Here is a 21649-nt window from a genome sequence, read left to right as displayed (position 1 = left end):
GAAACTGCCCAGTCAAGCTTTGTGACACAAAAGACATTCCCCTATAAAAGAAGGTCTTTGATGACACTCACTCCGTCCATGCTGTACATAGGCTGACAAAAATCATCTGCTGTGCATGCTGATTTGCTTCTGCAAACAAGTCTGTTATCTTATCAGTGACAATAAGTAAGATAAAAAAAACAACAACAACAACAACAGAAAAAAACAAACATGTTTCCTGTCTTGCATTTTCAACACTGGTTTTCATGAAAATCATGGATTATTGACTGCTGTCCAATTTGCAGCAGTATCAGTGAAAACAACAGCTCACTGGCGTCACTCAGTCCACAACCATGCCCCTTCCACACCCTCTGACTGGCATTCAACCTTTTTTTTCTTACATCACTCCTCTCCATTTCCCCTTCCCACTTTATGTATACATAAACTGCCCTCACTGCCAGTCACACTCAAAATAGCTGTCTGCTTCGATACAATGACTGAACAGCATCAGATATTGGGCTGTCAGATTTGTCACTGTCTTGTCATAACCATCAAGTTCTAACAAATAATCATACAACAGACATCCATCTCTGTGGTTATCTAGAATCATTTGAACAGCCTGCAAAGTCTGCTGACCGAGACCACTATCTCTCCTTGTTGAATACATCTTACCCATAGTTACCTCAGTCATAAGCTCCTGGCTAAAGAGGCAAGCATTTTTATGTCTGTCAACACCTTGCTGGCAAGATACACATCTAGGATCCAGTGACAGCCTAACTAAAAGGGAAATCACAGTTAATGGTTGAAAAAGGACACATCTTACGTGTAACGTTGATGAATTCTTTCAACTTTTTCTCTGCGAACTGGCCCACTTCATAGTGTAGGAAGTCAGCAAAGGCCAGGCAATGGATCTTCTTCTTCTGACTTGATTTGTCTGAGAAGGCTCTCTGACAGAACATGCTGATCTGAAAGCAGCAAACAGAAAAATAACATAGGAAATCCTAAAGCAAAAATGTTTAAAATGTACTTGCTGAATTTTCCAATGCTTACCAGTTGTTTTTTTCCCCATTATTTCAAACAAGTAGGTATATCTGTTTTAGCTGGACATGTTCTGGTCATGTACTAATGTTTTATCAATGTATGCTGCTTGGGCCATCAAATCTTCCAATTCTAAAACCGAAAGTAAATCATCACCACCTTTTCATTATTTTTTCCTTCAGCATCAGCCGTAGCATGCACACATATATACTCACTCACTGTCATCCCTACCCAAGTACTTCAAACTCAGTCCTCATGGTGCCTTGGGGTGGTAGCATAACATTACAACCACAAGGCTAATAACAACCCTAGACATCAATCCTATGTTACATGTTTTAATATGACTCTTTCCCCTCCCATATGTGTATCAAGAACTATCATTCCCGATATGCTCTTTTGTGAGAAATCCTTATTATGTGAATGGTATCTTTGCTTTTCTTGGAGATGACACAAGCAGTCACAGAACATTCTACAGTGTATTTTTTAATATTGGTTTTTTTTTGTTTTTTTAAGCAATTAAAATGTCAATGTTCGGTGGGTTACAAAGATTAAAAAATACCCAGCATGCATCAACCATGACAGAGTCAATCAGCAAGTCCATGTTGATCGTGTTACAGAAAGAAGCAAGAAGAAGAAAATTAAGAGCGCACCTGTTCTGAAGAGGTGTTTGGAGTACACAGCAGAACCTCATCAGGCTGAGGCAGTGGTGCTTCTTTGGTAAACATGTAGAGGCTGGTCACAGTCTTCAGTACTTCACCTGATTCACAGGAGCAGTAATCCACACATTATTAGTGTGATGTGTTTATTTATCACCTGCTTTTTGCAACATGTACAGACCATTTCATTTTATGATTCGATTTTTTCCAAAACTTTATCTGTTGTTGTGTACCTAGTAGTGTGTTATTTTCAACAGCACCGGACTCACCCTTTCCACAGCACTGAGTAGGTCCCTTTTTCTTGACAAATTTATATCAATATTATTAGTCAGCAGACTGAAAGCTTTCCACATGAAAATTACAAGCTTTTGATGAAATAAGTTGCTGAAAATGATTATACAACTAGAGACAGATAGACAGACTGAAAGAGACAAAGGGACCTAGTATCCAGACAGACACAACTGAAAGAGACAGATGAACCAAATATATGACACTTACTTTTAGAACAGACGATAAGGTTGGGAGTGTTTGTGCTCAGAGGAGCAGGCAGCTTCCTGTCAACTTCCAAGATCCCTAGGGTCCAGACAAATTTAGACACCAGTTGAAAGGCTTTTGTTCAGTCACTGACATGGTTTTCTTGGGCACACACACACACACACAAACATTTTAACGTTTGTCCTTAATCTGTGCACCTAAATACATCCATTTGTATGGATATGATTATGTATATATGCATGTGTTAATTAAAATGCTTAAGTATGGGTGCACGTTTGTGTGTGTGTGTGTGTGTGTGTGAATGTGTGTGCTAGCATGTATATGTTCAAACTGTGTGTGTGTGTGTGTGTTGTGTGTGTGTGTGTTGTGTTGTGTTGTGTGTGTGTGTGTGTGCGTGTGAGTGTGTGCGAGTGTGTGTGCATGTGCACACATCATGGATATCTTAATTATTGGATCATGCATGTGCACCCTTGTGCTTTAGCATATTGAACATTGTTAAAAATAGTAACAGGTGGTGTAAAATGAAATGTACCTTAAGATGAGGATAAAACAATATTTTGAGTCTTTGTCAAAAAAACTAAGACTTGAAACGTTTAATTTTCATCTTCAGGTACCCTTCATTTTATACCACCTATTATCATTTTTAACTTCATTTTAAAAGGTCCAGCAGTCATCTTTTTCTCTTTTTTTTTTTTAATCTATACTGAACATTATTTTCATACAGGTTTTTTTAAAATTTTTATAATAATATGTATTTCTTAATCTTTTCAGTGTCATTATAAAAAGCGTAGTGCTGGTTATGTTACAACCTGGTAATAGATTTTCTAATCTTTAGTAAAAGTGCTCAAACTAGCAACCAGCTGGAGCCAAACAGTCAAGAGGGCTACATATCACCCTCTCCTGAACCTTACTGTTTCCATCTACCTATACAGAAAGTCACTTTCTTAGCCTCATAATGGGCCCCTGGAATGTGGAACTGTATGTGATTATTCCACAGGCTGGTTGGCAGCTGGAAAATGACAAACAAAACACCGTGTTTCCATTTTACATGTCTTTAGTTTTAACTCCTTGGTCCATCTTTGCTTCGACATTTCATGAGAGCAATAACAAAATCTTTTTTTCTTTCCTAATTCAAGTTGAAGGTCAAGCTCAATACATTTTTCCTAAATTTTAAATATCCACCAATCCATTCAAGTACAAAAACAAATTGACATGCAAACAGAGAGACTGATGAAAACATTGAATAAGAGGCATTTGTATCAACAGCCAGGTATATATATCATGGACTGATGTGTTTAGACAAGGCAAATATGACTTTAGAAAACTTTGTCCAACTGACCTCCCTGAGTCAAAACTGTGAGCACATAACCAATGTGCTTGAGACTGAGGTAATCTTCTCCACTGAAGGTCACCCTCTCCAAAAACAGCTTCCACATGTCTTCCAGATGTGTCTTCACACTGTCCAGTTGCAACTGGTTCCTACACAGACAGCATCTTTTCTCATGATAACAAACGCTACAAACTGCACAGACAGCTTAATCATCAGAATCAAAATCAGAATCTCAGAATAGAAACTGAAGGAGGTGAAATCAGTCATAAAAGTAGGTTGCAAGCATTATATGTATATATTACACCCACACACACACACACACACACACACACACAATTACACATAATCACATATGCGCATACTTACGCAGACGCACAAACTCATTCACACTTTATGCATACATACATGCACAATGTATTGGACAAATATGAAAATGTGATGGTAAGTCAATAAAACATTATGTGAAAAAAAAGAAAAAAAGAAAGTTAAACCTAATTCAGCGTTATCATAAACATCAATTTCCACACTAAAACTAATTTCTTTACATTAAAATAATCTGACACAAAATTTCTATACTTTTGTAAACGATTAGTGTTGCAAAAATCAAATGGTTCAGTCGTTTGTCAAAGAATACTCATACTGCTGAAAAAAACAGTGCAATGTGGTGGTGTGTCCATCGAGATCGATGATGACCATCATTGTCATCCAGCTGGGGCATGGGGGGAGGGTGGTGGTGGGGTGGGGGGGAGGATGCTCATGAATCTATCTGTGAATGCGCAGATGGCTGAATAGTCCAATCTGCGCACGAAATGTTCGCTGACAGCTGGGGCAGACAAAGACAGGCATACCATTGTCAGGGAGCTTGTTTGCCCGTGACTTTCTAGCCTGCCTCTTCTGAACAGCTGCAGCAGTCCTGTTGGCCTCGCACAACTTGGCGCCTTTGTGCACAGCAGCGCACCATTTGTCACGGTCTACTGCAGATTCCTCCCAAGAGTCAGGGTTGATATCAAACACTTTCAGAGAGACTTTCAGAGTATCTCTGAAGCGCTTCTTCTGACCTCCGTGTGATCTCTTCCCTTGTTGCAGCTCGCCATAGAAGAGCCTTTTGGGCAGCCGATGGTCTGGCATGCGCACCACGTGTCCAGCCCAGCGAAGCTGGGACTGCATCAGGATGGTGAAGATGCTGGGAAGGGTGGCTTCTGCGAGCACCTCTGTGTCTGGGGTCCTGTCTTGCCACTTTATGTGCAGTAGCTTCCTGAGGCATGTTGTGTGGAAGTGGTTCAGCTTCTTGGCATGTCGTTGGTACACTGTCCAAGTTTCGCAGGCGTACAGTAGTGTGGGGAGAACTACTGCTCTGTAGACCTTTAGCTTGGTCTCAAGACTAATGCCTCTTCTGTTCCAGACATTTGCATTGAGTCTACCAAAAGTTGCCCTTGCTCTTGCAATCCTGACATTCACTTCATCGTCGATGGTCGCATTTCGTGACAGTGTGCTGCCAAGGTATGTGAACCGCTCCACCGCACTGAGTCTCTGACCGTTGACTGTGATGTTGGGCTCAACGTAGGGTTTCCCTGGGGCTGGCTGATGGAGAACTTCAGTTTTCCTCATGCTGATGGTAAGGCCGAAGTTCCTGCTGGCAGTGGCAAACTTGTCGACGCTGAGTTGCATGTCAGCTTCAGATCCAGCGTTGAGGGCACAATCATCAGCAAACAAAAAGTCTCTGATGATGTCTATCATGACCTTCGTTTTTGCTTGAAGCCTTCTGAGGTTAAACAACTTGCCATCTGTTCAGTACATCTCTGTTTGCCATCTCTGAAGGCATCAGTAAGCATTGCAGAGAACATGAGGCTGAACAGTGTTGGAGCCAGGACGCAGCCTTGCTTGACACCATTTGTGACAGCAAAGGGAGCAGATGTTTCGCCATTGTCCTGGACTCGAGCCTGCATGCCTTCATGGAATTGGCTGACCAAGGAAATAAATTTCCGAGGGCAGCCGTACTTGGCCATGATCTTCCACAGTCCCTCTCTACTCACAGTGTCGAAGGCCTTAGTGAGGTCGACATAGGTGGAGAACAGATCAGCATTTTGCTCCTGACATTTCTCTTGCAGCTGCCAGTGCAATGTACATTTGTATTAGATGGGCTAATACCTGCATTATGTTATCTACAGAAGATAATTTAGGATAAACCATGAGCACCTTCTGCATAGACTGTCCCTTTTCAGATATCTGTTAAATCACCAGAGACTACTGAACACACTTGCCTTTCTTGATCACTCACCACAAGTAATATACATAGCTCCTATTTTAAAGAGTTAATTTTCACTGGTAAAAAAAAAAAAAAAAAAAAAAAAAAAAATTCTGATGAAAACATAGATTGTGATTTTATTTGAAGGATGATATATATTACTCCAAAACGTTTATTTTTCAAACATTACCATTAAGATGTTGGAAATACTGAAGCAATTCTATTATCACCAACATCACTCTTGTTCTTCGGATGGTTGAATTCTGTTGGAATGTTGTCGTGAATCTGAATCATATCAATGTTGAAATCTGAACCTTAAATTATGATGGTCACAGCAGAGAAAACAAATAAAACTTTCCCATGAATCAGAGTAAAAACAGCTTGCATTGCTGCCTGAAGCCTATCAGTGGATCATGTATGCCTGGCAGCAAGTTTCCTTTATGACAATCATGAATGGATTCAAGAAGATGGAGCAGACAAGCAGGCAGACAAGCAGGCAGACACTGCAACACGTGAAGAGAGTTCTGAGGATGATGATGTCATAGTCTTGACAATGGCTGAAGGTGGAAACAAGACTGCAGCAGTGATCAGCCCATCAATGCTTGACTTGTACTTCATGTTTGTCAGTAATATTGAGGAGTCAGATTTTTTTTTGGCTTCTTGCAGGAATAAAGTATGTGTATGGATGGCTGTGTGAGTGTGCATGTATGTATATTCAATGTTTTCAGGGGCACAACTCTGCTGCGACCAATGGTGTGCATAAGTAGTGGAGACATTTTACTAAATCTTATCAATTTCTTTGTTGTATTTTGGACTCTGTGCCACCACACCTAGCATCTCCTTTTAAGGACAATAAATTATCTCATGATTTTGTGAGTGATTTCTCAGGCTTCTCCAAGAACAAAAAAATAGCTTTGTTTCTTTGAATTTTTATCTGTTTCACTTCTCTTTATTATTTTGATGTATACTTTACTACATGCTGCAACTTCTGTATTAATTGAATTGGATTTTTTTTTCCAAGGGTGTGTGTTTTACAGTCTGAGTCTGTAAAATTCTGTAAGCAGTTGGTAGGTCCAGCATCATGAACACTTAGTATTGCCTCACAATTCATTTAACTGCACATAGCAAGCATTTTGGACCACATAAACAAGTATAATCTGACATCCTGATGGATATTCACTCAGTCTGCTTTCATAACAAAGAGATTATTGTTATCAGTAGGGGGGCTTACTGTGTGGTGTCCTGCTCATGCTGAATCGTGAAACATCAACAAAGTGACTTAGCAGCAGTGCTGAATCTCCTCAGATGCGTGACCTTATGTTGGCCTAACATTGATCACTACCTATGTAGTGCTATTGCTGGGGCTGTGATAGAACCTAAGTGTGGTTGTATATGGTGGATTAGTATAAACAACATAAGAGTAATGCCACTGAAAAGACACAGATGATGAGGCAGCAACAACAAAAATAACTAAAAAAACCCAATAATCTGAACCTGTAATTAACACTGCAGTACCACGTCTAAGCTGCCAAATAGGAACTCACTCAGACAAGGCATCCAACAGCTGCAAAGCAGTGCTGATGGTCCCATCCAACATGGACGTGTTGAGCATGGTTGTGGAAGCTGAGAGGTTAGGTTTAGTTTCAGGTTTTTCCTCCTCCTCCTCCTCCACTTCTTCTTCTTCATGCAGCATACACCAAGTTACACCTGTACCAAAGAAAACATGGCTACAAATCTTGTTCATTGCAAAAGAAAAGCTGATACACTATGACTTTGTTTCTAGTAACTACACTCCCCAAAAATGTCTGACATTCAGAAAAAAACATACTACAGCATTTAAGCAAAAATAAAGAGCCATTGAACATACATAAAAATATAAAGCCAATGTATTTTCTCTATTGTCTCTGATAAAAGGTCGTTGTTTTGTTGTTTTGTAGGAAAGTTTCATTCCAGTGCCACTCTGCAGAGATCTGTCAACTAATTAAGACAATGAAGAACATTCACAGAAAAATAGAAACTTCATAGGAAGCCAAAGTTGATTCATCTATCAAGTTTGAAAAAAAAAAAGGTTACCGGGAACTCAAAACAGATGTCCAGACATCAACTGGAACATAGCTACTGTGAACCCAGGAGCCCCAGATCCAGCAGGACCTGACAGACTTGACGGCAGCAGCACAGCTCACACAGGTACATGATGAGCCCACGCGGGAAAACAATATATTGGACCTTGTTTGCACGATGAATCCATCCCTCCTGAAAAGCTCCGTTTCAGTTCCAGGAATATCAGACCATGAGGCAGTAGTGACAGATTTTGATACCCAGCCACAGTGAGTGAGGGTCAAATCTAAACGCTGCTACTTGTACTCTAGAGCAAACTGGGACAGCCTGAATGCAGGGATAGGGCGTATCACAGAGAGGATCAACAAAATGGACGAAGAAGGAACCCGCATAGACAACATGTGAACTGACTTCAAGACGTCGTGCTCTCAGCCATGGAAGAAAACATCCCCTCATACACACAACGGAGAAACCACTGCTACCCATGGATCAACAAAGAGGTCAAATGCCTGCTCAGGAATAAGAAAAGACTGTATAAGCAAGCAAAGAAGACCAGAAAATGGGAGAACTACAGATTTTTCCAAAAAAAAATGCAGGAGACGGATGACAGTTATAGAGTGGAAGTACATCAACAACACAATAGAAGGACTTCGGAATAGTAACACGAAGCCCTTCTGGAAGTACGTCAGGTCTAGACACCAAGACAGTACTGGTGTGGCACCACTAAAGAAAGACACGACCCTCCAGAGTAATGGCGTGACCAAAGCACAGATCTTGTTGGATCAGTTCAAATCTGTCTTCACACCAGATGATAGCACGCCACTTCCCAAGATGAATGGGGCACCCTTTCCAACTTTGGATGAGCTCATCATCGATACAAATGGCACAGCCAAGCTACTGAAGAACTTGAATCCAGCAAAAGCATGTGGACCGGATAGAATACCAAACAGGATCCTCAAGACCTGCGCTGACGCCATCGCTCCTGCCTTGACCTGCATCTACAGGTGCTCCATACACACGGGCCAGTTACCAGAGGATTGGTTGTCAGCAAACATCTCAGCAGTCTTCAAGTAGGGAGACAGAAACAAGGCACAGAACTACAGGCCAGTTTCTCTAACTTCAGTGGCCTGTAAACTCCTTGAACACATCATCTTTCGTCACCCTCGAAACCATATGGGGAGGCACAACATACTGACAGACAGGAACCACGGCTTCAGATCCGGCTACTCTTGTGAGACGCAGCTAATTACCACAATGCACAATCTCTTTGAGTCCTACGATGCTGGGAAGCAGACCGTGGTGATACTGAACTTCAGTAAAGCCTTTGACACGGTACCTCATAACAAGTTACTCCACAAACTCGATCACTACGGAGTATGAGGACCTATTCATGAATGGCTTACCAACTTCCTGACGAAAAGGAGGATGCGAGTAGTCCTGGAGGAAGAGGCATCAGGCAAGGTAGCTGTCGACTCCGGTGTCCCCCAGGGAACAGTGCTGGGTCCATTACTCTTCCTGTGCCACATCAATGACCTACAGGAAGCAGTGAAGTCAAAAGTACGATGCTTCGCGGACGACTGCCTACTGTACCACAACACTGACACCCTTCAGCACCCCATCACCCTGCAGGAAGACCTGAGACACCTTAAGGACTGGGCCAAGAGATGGGGGACGCGCTTCAATGAACAGAAATGTTACATCCTGTCCTCCTGGAGCAAGTCAACCTGTATGTACAGCCTCAACGGAGTCTTCCTGAAACAGGTTCAGCAAAATCCATACCTAGGAGTGCTCATCTCAGATGACCTAAAATGGGGACAACATACTGCCAACATCTTTTGAAAAGCTGGATCAACAGTGGGCTTCTTAAGCCGGAATCTCCGGAATTGCCCAAAGGAGTGTAGGCCCCTGGCGTACACTGCACTAGTGAGATCCAGACTAGAATATGCAGCAACAGTGTGGGATCCATACTACCAACAGGACATTGAGAAGTTGGAGAGGGTACAGAGACAGGCAGCACGCTCCATCACAAAGGACTACTGGACCAGAAAACCAGGTTGTATAAGCCTCCCCCCACTGGCTGATCATCGCAAACAGGCACGACTAAGCCTGATGTACAAGATAGCTGGAGATCTCATCCCCGCCATTCCCCCCAAAAAACTTCCTGACCCTTGTGAGTGCTGGCTGCAGACGGATACAACCCCTCAAGTCTGAGGACTTCGAAGTTTCTAACATCGTTGAATGCCGCGTGGTCAGAAACACTCGTGGCTTCCAGCTACCTATCAGTAACACAGAACAGTACGCACATTCCTTCTTCGTGCAGACAGTGATGGACTGGAACCATCTGGAGGAGGACATCGTCAGAGCAGGCTCTGCCAGTGCATTTACATCAGCGCTTGGCAGATTAACATCACCTGCCTCCTGAGCATCTAGACAGCAGAAGAGATTTTAAACCAGTTTTTAAACCTGTAAATACCTGTTGTGGCTACTCATTGAGACCTGAACCTGTAGGAAAGACTATTAGGACAAAGTGGTGGTCTTTAAAACTATTTTTGCGCTCTCCCTGTTCCATTGCATTTATAGCCGTTGATTGGCTCCTGAGACATATGCATCCAGATCCAGATCTAGATCCAGATCCAGAAAAAAGAACCACAGATTCCATTTCAAATTGTCAGTAACTGTGGAACTGTCAATTTCAAATCTGTTACTTCAGAACCAGGAAGTATCCTAAAAACAATTGGTAGCTGCATCAGTTAGATATATCATTCTATATATTCTTTTTTTTACCAGTTGTGTTGCTTGAGACACATTAACTCAACCAAGTGTCATCAATTAAAAGTTTATTATAATTTTAATGCTTATTACTTGTTATAACATTGCACTGTTATCAATATCTAATGAAGTATTTTCACTTTGACCATGAAAAAAAGTGAATGAAAAAAAGAAAGAAATATCATTCAGCAGCAGCTTTCACACAAGTAGATAATTTGTGGACACCTGTGATTATCAAATCTTTAAGCTGGCCTGTTATTACAAAAGTGGAAGGATAAAAGAAAAAGGAGAAGATGATACACAACAAAATTCAGAATGGTAGAATAATAATAATAGTATTTATATAGGGCTGAATCTTGTGCAGAGACAAATCAAAGCGCTTCCACACTGATCATTCACAAGCATGCTTAACTCTGAAACTGGAGAAACTGAAGACAAGGAAGAGGTAGGGGAGGGAGGCTATTTTGGGAAGAGGTGGGTTTTAACGCCAGACTTGAAAGAACTGAATGTGGTGACGAAGCGAAAGAGGAAGTTCATTCCAAATGCAAGGTCCAGAGACAGAGAAATAACGGTGGCCAACAGCAGAGTGTTTGAATCTAGGTATACTTAAACAGAGTGGATCTGAAGCCAATCGTAGAGAGCGAGATGGGGTGTAGAGGTGAAGCAGCCACAGAGATAGGAATGGGCAGATTTATGAATACATTCATAACATAGAATGCTGATCTTATACTTTATTCTGTGGGAGACAGGGAGCCAATGGAGGTGTTGCAAAAAAGGAGTGATGAGCTCAGATCTTTTCTTTCTGAGGATGAGTTGGGCAGCAGAGTTTTGAATGCGCTGAAGGGACTGAATGCATGAAGCAAGAAGGTAACAATGTGAAAAATATTCAGAATGTGTAGCAAACCTTCATCAATGTATGATGGTTCCACACCGTTCTTCAGTGCTTTGACAGCTAACTGTCGGGAAAAACCATTTTCCTGCATTTTCCCGATAAATTCAGCCATCCTCTTTGATTCTTCATCAGCAGCTTCATCCACTTCTGGCCCCTCAGTTATGTTTTCCATCATTTCCGCAGCTGCAACATGATAAGAATCGATGTTTGAACCAGAATCAGGCAAAAAGGCTTTTGTCCATCCACAAAGAACTACAGAAGCAAAGTCTTTATGACTTATATATGACTCCAACCGAGTTTGCAAAAAAAATCAATGTGCAGACAAAAACAAACAGAGAAAGCAGAGTCTTCTTGACTCATTTGTGATTCAAAATGGATTTGCCATAATAACAAGCAAACAAAGCACTGAAGTGGAAAAAAAGCAACAACATTATTTGGGAAGGTTTCAGTATTATTATAATCTTAAAAAAAACCAAAAACAAAAAAAAAAAAAAAAAACCCCATTCATATTGTGATTGGTGGAATAATTGTGGATTGATAAATAGACTGCAATAATAATCATTATGGCATTGTCTACATTTACAAAAAATAAATCACAGCATATCATATATTCCAGACAAGTTCAAATTTCTGAGGTTTTTATAGTGTCAGCTTCAGTGTGCCTCTGCATTTAAAAGCATCTGGTACTGATCATATGCATATCATAATAAGGAAGCAGAAACTATGTTTGTGCAATATATTACACTAAAAACATTAGCAGATATTAAGCATTAAAACATTAATTATTGCTGAATCAACTCAGTGCAGTCACAACAAAGGCTTCTGACAAACATTAATAATAATGGAGTCCTTAAACTTGAAAATGCATAGCCAAAACTACTTTCCAGGTTCTTTTGAACTGATATAATCATGTAGGTCACGAGTAGGTCACCCATCACTAAGCCATTCTCATTTTCTTTTCTTGGTGATGACTGAACTTGCTATATGGCACTTCAGACAAGAAGGGATGAAGAGATGAAAGGTAGTGACAAGCTGTTGTTCATCAAATTTCATCTTATGTGAGTTTTAATTGACTTTTTTTCTTCCTAGAATCAGTTTCCATTTGTAAGAACATAGTACACTAAATCATCAAGACAAATATGATCTTCAGTTCATCCATTTCAACAATATAATCTGATGTAAGAAAAGATCATTTCATGTAAGCAACATGCATAGTGTGTGACTCATTCTCAGGAAACATTCAGTTCAGTTCAGTACAGTTCAGATACTCAAGGAGGTGTCACTGCGTTCAGACAAATCCATATACGCTACACCACATCTGCTTAGCAAATGCCTGACAAGCAGCGTAACCCAACATGCTTAGTCAGGCCTTGAGAAAAAAAGAAAGGAAAAAAGTGCATAATGGATACAACATTGAATTAAAAGATGAATAAATACACAAATAAATAAATCAATAAATGAATAGATAACTATATCAATGAATAAATAAACAAACAGATAACATTAAAAGAAAAGATAAGCAGATAGACAGTAAAATAAAATAAAATGCAGGAAAATAAATAAATGAATAAAAAGACAATAATGATAATAGATAAATAAACAAATAAGCAAATGAATGTAAACAGACATACAGACATACATGCGCACACTCACATACTCACACCTACTCACACACACACACATGCACAACAGATATGCGGGAAACATTCATTTCAAACATTCAAATAATGTTTTTTTAATTAAATGCATATCAACATTTATGAATTACTGGCTGAAGTGTAGCTCAAAAAGATGAATAGGTTTTATCATGAAAAAAAGACAAAAGTTTATATTGTGGTTGTTTTCCAAGGGTAGTAAAATTTCTTCCTCTCCACTGTTTTAGGGTTCTTTTTCAACAGTATAAAAAAGGTGATCAGCATATTTTAATCAATGATTCTGTTCTATTGATGTTTGCAGAAGATATTATTCCAAAAGCCATAAAAATTCCTGATTCCTTTTTTTTCTCTTTTCTTTAAAGTGGCTTACGTTAAAATGTTATTAATGGAGTCTCCTGTCGGACCGATGGAAGAGTAGGCAGGCAGGCGTATCTGTTGGTGTGTGTCCTCAATTTTCTTACCACCTATCCAAGTCACTGGGTTTTATCATTGTTATCTTTTGAACTTAACATTAGGGAGGAAGCATACGATAAATATTTACTAACTATTGACACCTCACATACATCTGAAAACAAGTAGTATTATCTGCAAATTGTGATAACAAGAATTCAACACCTCTTAATTCATCCCTTTAAATATCTTTGTTATTCGCAATCATGAATGACAATATATCAGTACATATTACATGTAGGTCAAAAAGTGGATCACCTTGTCTACAACCTTTTTCCCCAGTCTAAACCATCTGGAATACTGACCACTGGCCAAATCACAAGAAGTGACATTTTTGTACAAAGTTCCAAACCACTGTTTAATACATATGCCAAAATGAAATAAATGCAAACCATTGTCAATAAAACACTACACAACCACATACTGTCAAAAGCTGTTTAAAAATTACATGCATCAATGAATTAGCAAGTCTACTGCAACCACAAGGTGCAGAAACGTCAAGAGCATAGTCAGGTGCCAACCTTTCTCAATGGCTGCTTGAAGAGTGTCTGGTGAACAGTCTGTGCACAGCAAGGACAGAAGAGGGAAGATATGTGGAGAAATCTTCCCCAGTTCCTTCTTCGCCAGTTGTTCTTGGAGAAAGACCAACTGATCCATCGTGTATATGTTCAGCTCTTCATGGCTGATGCGTGCTTGGGCAACATACCGCATCCAACTGTCGTGGCTGTTGTCCAGGAATTCAGCCACCTAAAATACATATATGTATGCATATTTTCCTTTTGTATGAACTGTACACAAGAAAATTAACCTATGCAAAGAACCTCCTCTTTAATTTCTGAATGTGTAAAGAGAATGTAAATGCCATACAATATAGTCTGCACATGCAGAAATGAAATTCAAGAAATTAACTTTTTTAACATATCAGTGTATCCAGGAATGACAACAACAATGAAAAAAAAAAGAAAAAGAAAAAAAGACTGACTGAACTGATATGCTGCTTTTTCACTTTCTGGTAAATATGAAAATCTGATTCAAAAACTGATTTCTGGTGATCTCTCTAATTTCCATTTCTATCCCCCAAAATGGATTAATTTGACAAACACTCCTCTGAATACTTCATTATGACTGAAACTAAACAGCAACACTGTTTCTTCTCTAACAAGTCAGACCATGCTCTATTTTTTACCATGGCCAGGTACTGCTCCAATGTCTGTGCCTCTTGTACATTCTGCATACCCTTCAGGAGTCGGACTTCATCGCTGTCATGAACAAACTCAACAATGCAGCAGACTCCACGTGTGTGGTCAAAGAAGAACTTGACCATCCATTTCAGGAACAGCATGCAACCATTTTGACAGAGATGAATGTATGTTCTGACCAGTCGGACGACACTGTCCATCACCTGCACAAGAGGGAGACTGAAGATTAAGCACATCCACATTCACAAATACACACTCAAGTTCTGGCACACACACACGCACAAACACACATGCAAACCAAAAACACACACAAACATACACACACACACACTTGCTCATCACTTAAAAACATGCCGACTTTCAACACTCAACATGCATAAACTCAATGGGGACCGAAACATTAATTTTTGCAAGAAGACAAAAGAAAGAGACTTTTTCTATCCAGTTGCTTCTCAATAACATTTGAACTTAAGTGCACAGAAAATATCTCTACTAAAGCCCAAGTCAGTATGTTAATCATGATTGTTGACATTTTCTTATTGTTATCTCAGTCAGGGATTAATTTTTCACAAAACTGTTTAGTAAATGATGCTTTGCAGCGTGTCAGTCACAAAGGACATTTAATGACAGTTGCCTTTTGTTCAGTTTTGTTAATATAAAATATCTTGAAACAGATCAACAGTACAGAAATGTTAAAAAAAACATAAGCCCATTCAAATGGACATCCTTACAATTCACTGGAATCAACTGTATACTTAATATTGTCTTACATTTTGTAACATTGATTGCCTCCACGTTTGTTTATTCATTTATAGTCCGTTCATCTAAGATGACGATATTGGACTGAAAATAAATGATATTATTATTATCATCTGTATTATTATTATCCTTTCTTTCATGATGATTATTATCATTATTTGTGAAAATCAGTGGCAGGGGAAGATTGCCTCCACTCACAAAGCTACACATTGTCAGAAGGAAACATCTCTGTGCAAGACATTCCAAGGTTTGATGAAGAAATTTTATTTGGCAGTTGTCACTTGTGCACCTCATTAGAATATGTTTAATAGTGTGTATCTTGTCATATGTATCAAACACCTGGAGATCTTTTCCCCTGAGAATAAAAGAATGACTAGTTAACAGAGTTTACACTTGAGTCTCCAGCTTGATTCCGAAAGTAGAAGACACAGCTGAAAAGGAATGCATATGTACCTGGATGGTAGGAACACAAGTGTATGGTGCATGGATATATGTCAGTAGCTCAATGTGTATTCAAGCATGTTGGGCTAGTTTGATGATCTCTTCAGGAGGAAACATGAAGCCACTTGCTGGTATCACACAAACACATACACACACACATGGGATCAGCATCTCTCCTAAATACAAAGAAATCTGGTGTGTAAATATTATTGTCTTTAAATTCTGAGTGCCCAGTCAGTGATTTTTCTCTGAAACTTTGACCCCACTGTGCCATGTACTTCTGTAAGAGGACAAAGGGGTCAATCACTGCATTCTTTGTTCATTCCTGATATGAACATATATGACAGTAAATGTGTTCCATTTTAAGAACTGAAAAAAGAATCCTGGGTCTGGTTTACAAACTGAACATGCTGGTTCATTCAGTTCAAATAAAATGAGACACCTACCGGTCGCAGTTATACATATCAGAAAAAAAATGAAACCCTTACAACCATGGGAAAGGAACTGAACTTTTCATCAGCTTTGCAAAACCCTGTGTACCTGTGGGGAGACAAACGTTTTTTTCCCCAGACAGGTTAATGTCATTCTAGGCAGCTGTTGAAATAGATGAGAATAACTTTGCCAGCCACTGCATCAGAACAGCCTGCACATTGAGCTGCAAATGTGTGGGTCCAAACTCTGCAGACCATCATGAAAGCAGTTGGCGTATTCACATGATTTCACTAAAGAACTACCACTCCAAATTTCATTCTGACAGTGATGGATTAAAAACTAATAATGTTGTATGTTTTCCCTCATTTCCTTTGGTTCAGTGTTGTGGGGAAATTATTTATGCCACCAGAATAAGGTCTGAAGTTTCCTATGTTGCTTAAATCACAAGCCCAAGGTGAGTGATAATCAGAAAAATCAAGCCAGATTTATCTTAGGATGGCAAAATTCAACTGAGATAATCATCAGCATATGACTGTCATAGATTTTGATAAGAAATGAAATCTACACTCTCTGTAAAATGTAACTGCGCTGGGCACTCTGAACACTGTACACCAAACCTCTACTCCTGTCTCTCCAAGGTCACACCCAGGCTCATGATACTCTCAAATAAACTCTGACTTCCAACTTAGGTCTAGCTTAAATTTCTATTGACTGAAACTGAACGGGGTGTCGAACACCTCTCCACCCCATATATCTTTTCTTTTTTAAACAGCATATGTATTTAAAGACTAATACTTAAGAATTATGCATGCCTGGGCCAATGGATGATGTAAGCTACTTACAGTTTTGCAATAAAACATTGGGCTAAAAAACAAACAAACCCCAACTCTATGAGGAAAGGGGACTTAATGATCTATCTAAAAATCCGGCTAATACAACACTTTCATCTTCTCTTGAATATCCTGCATGTACAAAATTTTCATCTCCTGCAACTCACAGATATGAATCTGTCAACACTGGTCCGGTCCTGGTCCTCAGGTCCCACAACCAGCATCAATCTACTCTGAAGGTCTAGCAGGTCCTGGTAGCTGTATGTGCGTCCTGTGTCCTCTTCCTCATCCGCTGGTACCTCCAGGCATATCACATCATTCACACCCAGATCCTGTCAACAGCACAAACTTTGTTTACTACACAGAACCCATTAACAAGACCGGCCTTTTCCCAGTCACCATCACAGACTTTTGAAGTCAAAACCTTGGACCTAAGCATTGTCAATAATGCAGTCTATGATACCAGGCCAAGTCCAAAACTCATAAACACTCAAAAGTATACCTACAAAAAACTGGTCTCATGGCACAATAATCACAGCGTAACCTATTCAACAATGAAAGGACTGTTATCACACTCATTCTACTCAAATCCATACTGTCAAACATCCATTTCTCAAAACAAGATTCCTGTCAACAACAGGCTGTCAACAACACTGCACAATCTGTCAACACCACAGACCGTATTAGCATTAAGACATTTCTATCTCTTACATTTTGACCCTGTTAGCACCAAGGACATTGTCAAGACCTGCAAGTCGTAAACACATGTTTATGGTTTGAACTAACCACATTTCATGGCTGCCAGATACATCATATACAGCTGGACCCAATCAACACCACATCCACAAATGAGAGCCTTGCCAACCATTAAGGCCATCTCAAGGCTATCGTCATGTTAGGAACTACTTCAAGTGAAGGGAAAAAAAGTACAATAAAAACTAATCACTGCTTCAATCTTTTCACTCAAAAAAGTATAAAAAAATCTTTCAGTTTAAAACGTTCAAATCTGACTGAAAATTTTCACTTCTGAATTCTTCTAAGAAGTCTATATATAAGCATCCACAGAGGGACATCACAGAACACAGTCTTCAAAGAATCTGCCATGTAATGTCTGTTTCTAATGTCATGCAGATCCCAGCAGTTAATGAACACGTGTTTCACAATGTGAGGCTCATCACAGGGAATACATCGAGGGGCCTCCTCCCCTTCTCTTGCTAACATCACAGACCAACCACATCATAACACTCTACTGAGATTCTGTCAGACAACAGGTTCTTGACAACAATACAATCTTGTCAACAATATAGAACCCATCCCTCTCATTACTCAGATCCAGAACTTAGATCACATGTCTCAAAGGAGTCAGCGAGAGGGTGAAAGAGGAAGGAGGGAAGATGAATGAATGAATGAATAAATGAATGAATGAATGAACTGAGAGAGAGAGAACAAGAACAAGAACAAAACTCTCCAGGCCTCCGGCCCCTAGAAAGAGGTCAAAAGTACACAATATGGTGATCACTCAGCCACAACAAAATGTAAAATACGTACTAACTTAAACCTGTAGAACAAAAGTGCTTCTTGTGCTTAGTAAATTAATTCTAACTTTCATCATTGTTGTCACAGAATTCCTGTCATATCTTAAGGGCATTAAATATATAAATGCAGAGTTTACTAATACTGTAAACAGAACCATTCTTCAGCAAGTGAACATACCATTGACCTTCAGAGTTAAGATGTTTTTGCTGCAGGTTATTGTATAGGACACAATTGTTTATAAAATGGTTTTCATCTTTGATCACATTACAACACTTACATGCGTAATTTGAATTACATTTGAATGTTCTTCTAAAAAAATGATCCATTTATTGGGAGCAAACCAAGCCGCAATTTTACTAAACAGCCCCTAAAACATTTTTTATCCACAAAGTCAAAATATTGCTCACACTGAAAACCAGTTTTAAACAGTCTGTAGTTATGATATATTATATATCTTTAGACATTACTGACTCGTCCCACTCCTGCATAAATATATCTTTCATTCTTTGCTTAAATAATGACAAAAATGTTTGCTCACAACCAATGCCTTGTTGCAACCAGACATATCCAAACCCAAGTCTAAATAAAGTATTTTTACTAAAGACATTTTTTTCCCCTTTCGTCTAAGTTAAACAACATCAAATATGCCTGTCTGGGTAATCGGTGCACATTCATATTCAGCAACCTTAACCAGTACTTGATACACCTTGTTGCACTATTTATATACAGTGGATAACGTCCTAATTCGCCGTATGCAAACTTGTTTGGTACTCTATGTGGTATGTTCAAAAAACGTTTACATGCAAAGGAATGAACCTTCTCAATATTATCAAGTCTGTTAAGGCCCCACATCTCAGAAGCGTACAAAAGAATGGGTTGTACCTGAGCATCAAATATTTTGAAAAAACATCCTTTGGAAATATCATTCAGCTTCGTTATATATTTTATACAGTCAATGCATGCATGTTTGCCTTTTGCTGCTAAAATCCCTACTCCTTTGTTTATACTCATTTTTGTCGTAAAAACAAACCCTAGATAATTATATTCATTCACTACTTCTAGAGCATTTCCATTGAGATTCCACTTTTCATATCTTCCCAAAAAGCCACCTTTTCGAAAAACCATCACTTTAGTCTTGTCAGTATTTATATTCAAGAAGAGAGAGAGAGAGAGAGAGAGAGAGAGAGAGAGAGAGAGAGAGAGAGAGAATATTCACATATCCACCACAACAAGAGGGGTCCTAGCAACACAATTACCTCAAAGGAGTGGGAGAGAGTGAGGGAGGGAAGATGGAAGAAGAAGAAAAGAGACAGTGAGGGAGACACCTGACACTTTAATATCATTGGTCATAAGGTCCTTATGACAAGTGTCAATGGGTCAACATATTTTTGCTGCATAACAAAACATTGTGATTATGAATATGGTGAGAGCAAATGTTGAAACAAACCAAAAAAGTTCTTTTCTTGAACTTTGAAGAAAAAAAAATGGTAGCAACAAACACGCCACCCAACACATTATAACAAATAATGTTCATTCATCCACCAATGAAACAGATTCCATATAGTTAGGTTACAGAGGAAAATGTCAAATCTATCTAATCACACAATTTGTATCTGTGAGTAGTATTTTTTGCCTGATCTTTAAAGCTTCTGATATAAAATCTGTGTGTGTATGTGTGTGTGTGTGTGTGTGTGTGTGTGTTGTGCGTGTGTGTGTGTTCTTGTTGTTGTAGGTCTATTTCAAAAATAAATCTATTTTGACTCTGTATTTTTGATTATATATTGAATAAATCTAAAAAAAGATTTAGATTTGAAAAGAAGAACTTTGAAGCGTGTTTTGGAACACCAAGAAAACATTTAACTGCAGAAGTATGTACTCTTTCCACCTCCTCATTTTTTTTTATAACCCCCAAATTTCAGCTGCATATGTAAGTACTAGTTCAACTGTTTAATCAAACAATCTCCAGAACACATTAACATCAATGCAGATTAACTTTCCCATTGTCTGAAGTATTTCCCATACACTTTCCTTACCGTTATGAGAAGTTTCATCCTTTGTCAAGTTATGGCTTAACTGACACAATCTGGTAGTAAACAGTAAGCCTAAGTACATAAAGAAAGCAGACATGTGACCTCTCATATGAAAAAAAACATAACATTTATTTCATCAAGGTTCACAGTTAAGCACAAATAATCTGCTTCTGTTTAAAAAAACCCAAACAAACAAAAACACATTTAACTGATCTGAAAGTCCCAAAATTGTTCAAGACAAGAGAACTACATCATCAGCAAATGATAACAAAAATATTTCAACAGCATTTGGAATGATTTGAATGTCTACCTTTCCTTGATAACTCAAATGCTATTTCACTGATAAAAAAGAAAAAAAAAAGGAAACATATTTGGACCCAACAAACACCAAAGCATTTTTTTTCTATTAATGACTAAAAGAATTCTGAGCCATTAACAGATTCTTTTAGCTTTTTTGTCCTTATTTCATCAAATTCCATTTCTTTTTTTTTTTAAATGCTTTCCTTTCTTTAACATACATCTGTTTTGGGTTTTTTTTATCTTCTTTTCTTTTACACCTTTGAAATCTTATTAATAATCTTTTTTTTTTTATGCACAATTCGTTATCTGTCTGTTTCCTATTCATGGACAGTTCTTCCTTTTTTTTGTTTTTGATTACATTCTTTGTTGAACCACTCATTACCTTTCTTATGACCTTTTCAAATAGTTCAGATCATGCAGCCATCTCAAAGAAAGCATGAACAAACCTGTCCAAACCACAGTTAACATCAGAATCTAGTAAGTGATTCACATCATGCAAACAGAAAGAGACAGAGAGAGAGAGAGAGAGAGACTGAGAGAGAAAGAGAGTTATAT

The 21649-nt window shown here is 38.9% G+C and overlaps 1 protein-coding gene across 3 annotated transcripts in view; it reads right to left on the bottom strand.

Moving 5' to 3' along the window:
- The window catches only part of LOC143298824 (E3 ubiquitin-protein ligase RNF213-like), a 232974-nt gene that overhangs the window by 139301 nt on the left and 72024 nt on the right, over positions 1 to 21649 (bottom strand). For all 3 annotated transcript variants that reach the window (XM_076611814.1, XM_076611815.1, XM_076611816.1), the window contains exons 21-29: positions 17396 to 17560; positions 14754 to 14969; positions 14089 to 14314; positions 11475 to 11645; positions 7288 to 7450; positions 3508 to 3647; positions 2172 to 2246; positions 1668 to 1774; positions 803 to 944 (exon numbers count right to left, since the gene is read on the bottom strand). In XM_076611814.1, coding sequence (XP_076467929.1) covers positions 803 to 944; positions 1668 to 1774; positions 2172 to 2246; positions 3508 to 3647; positions 7288 to 7450; positions 11475 to 11645; positions 14089 to 14314; positions 14754 to 14969; positions 17396 to 17560 — 1405 coding nt within the window. The remainder of the gene's footprint in view (positions 1 to 802; positions 945 to 1667; positions 1775 to 2171; positions 2247 to 3507; positions 3648 to 7287; positions 7451 to 11474; positions 11646 to 14088; positions 14315 to 14753; positions 14970 to 17395; positions 17561 to 21649) is intronic.

Source organism: Babylonia areolata, chromosome 24 (assembly GCF_041734735.1).
Source record: "Babylonia areolata isolate BAREFJ2019XMU chromosome 24, ASM4173473v1, whole genome shotgun sequence".
In the NCBI taxonomy this organism is placed as follows: Eukaryota; Metazoa; Mollusca; class Gastropoda; order Neogastropoda; family Buccinidae; genus Babylonia; species Babylonia areolata.
Note: the sequence above shows the minus strand (reverse complement) of the source record. Positions and strands in the feature narration are given on the sequence as shown.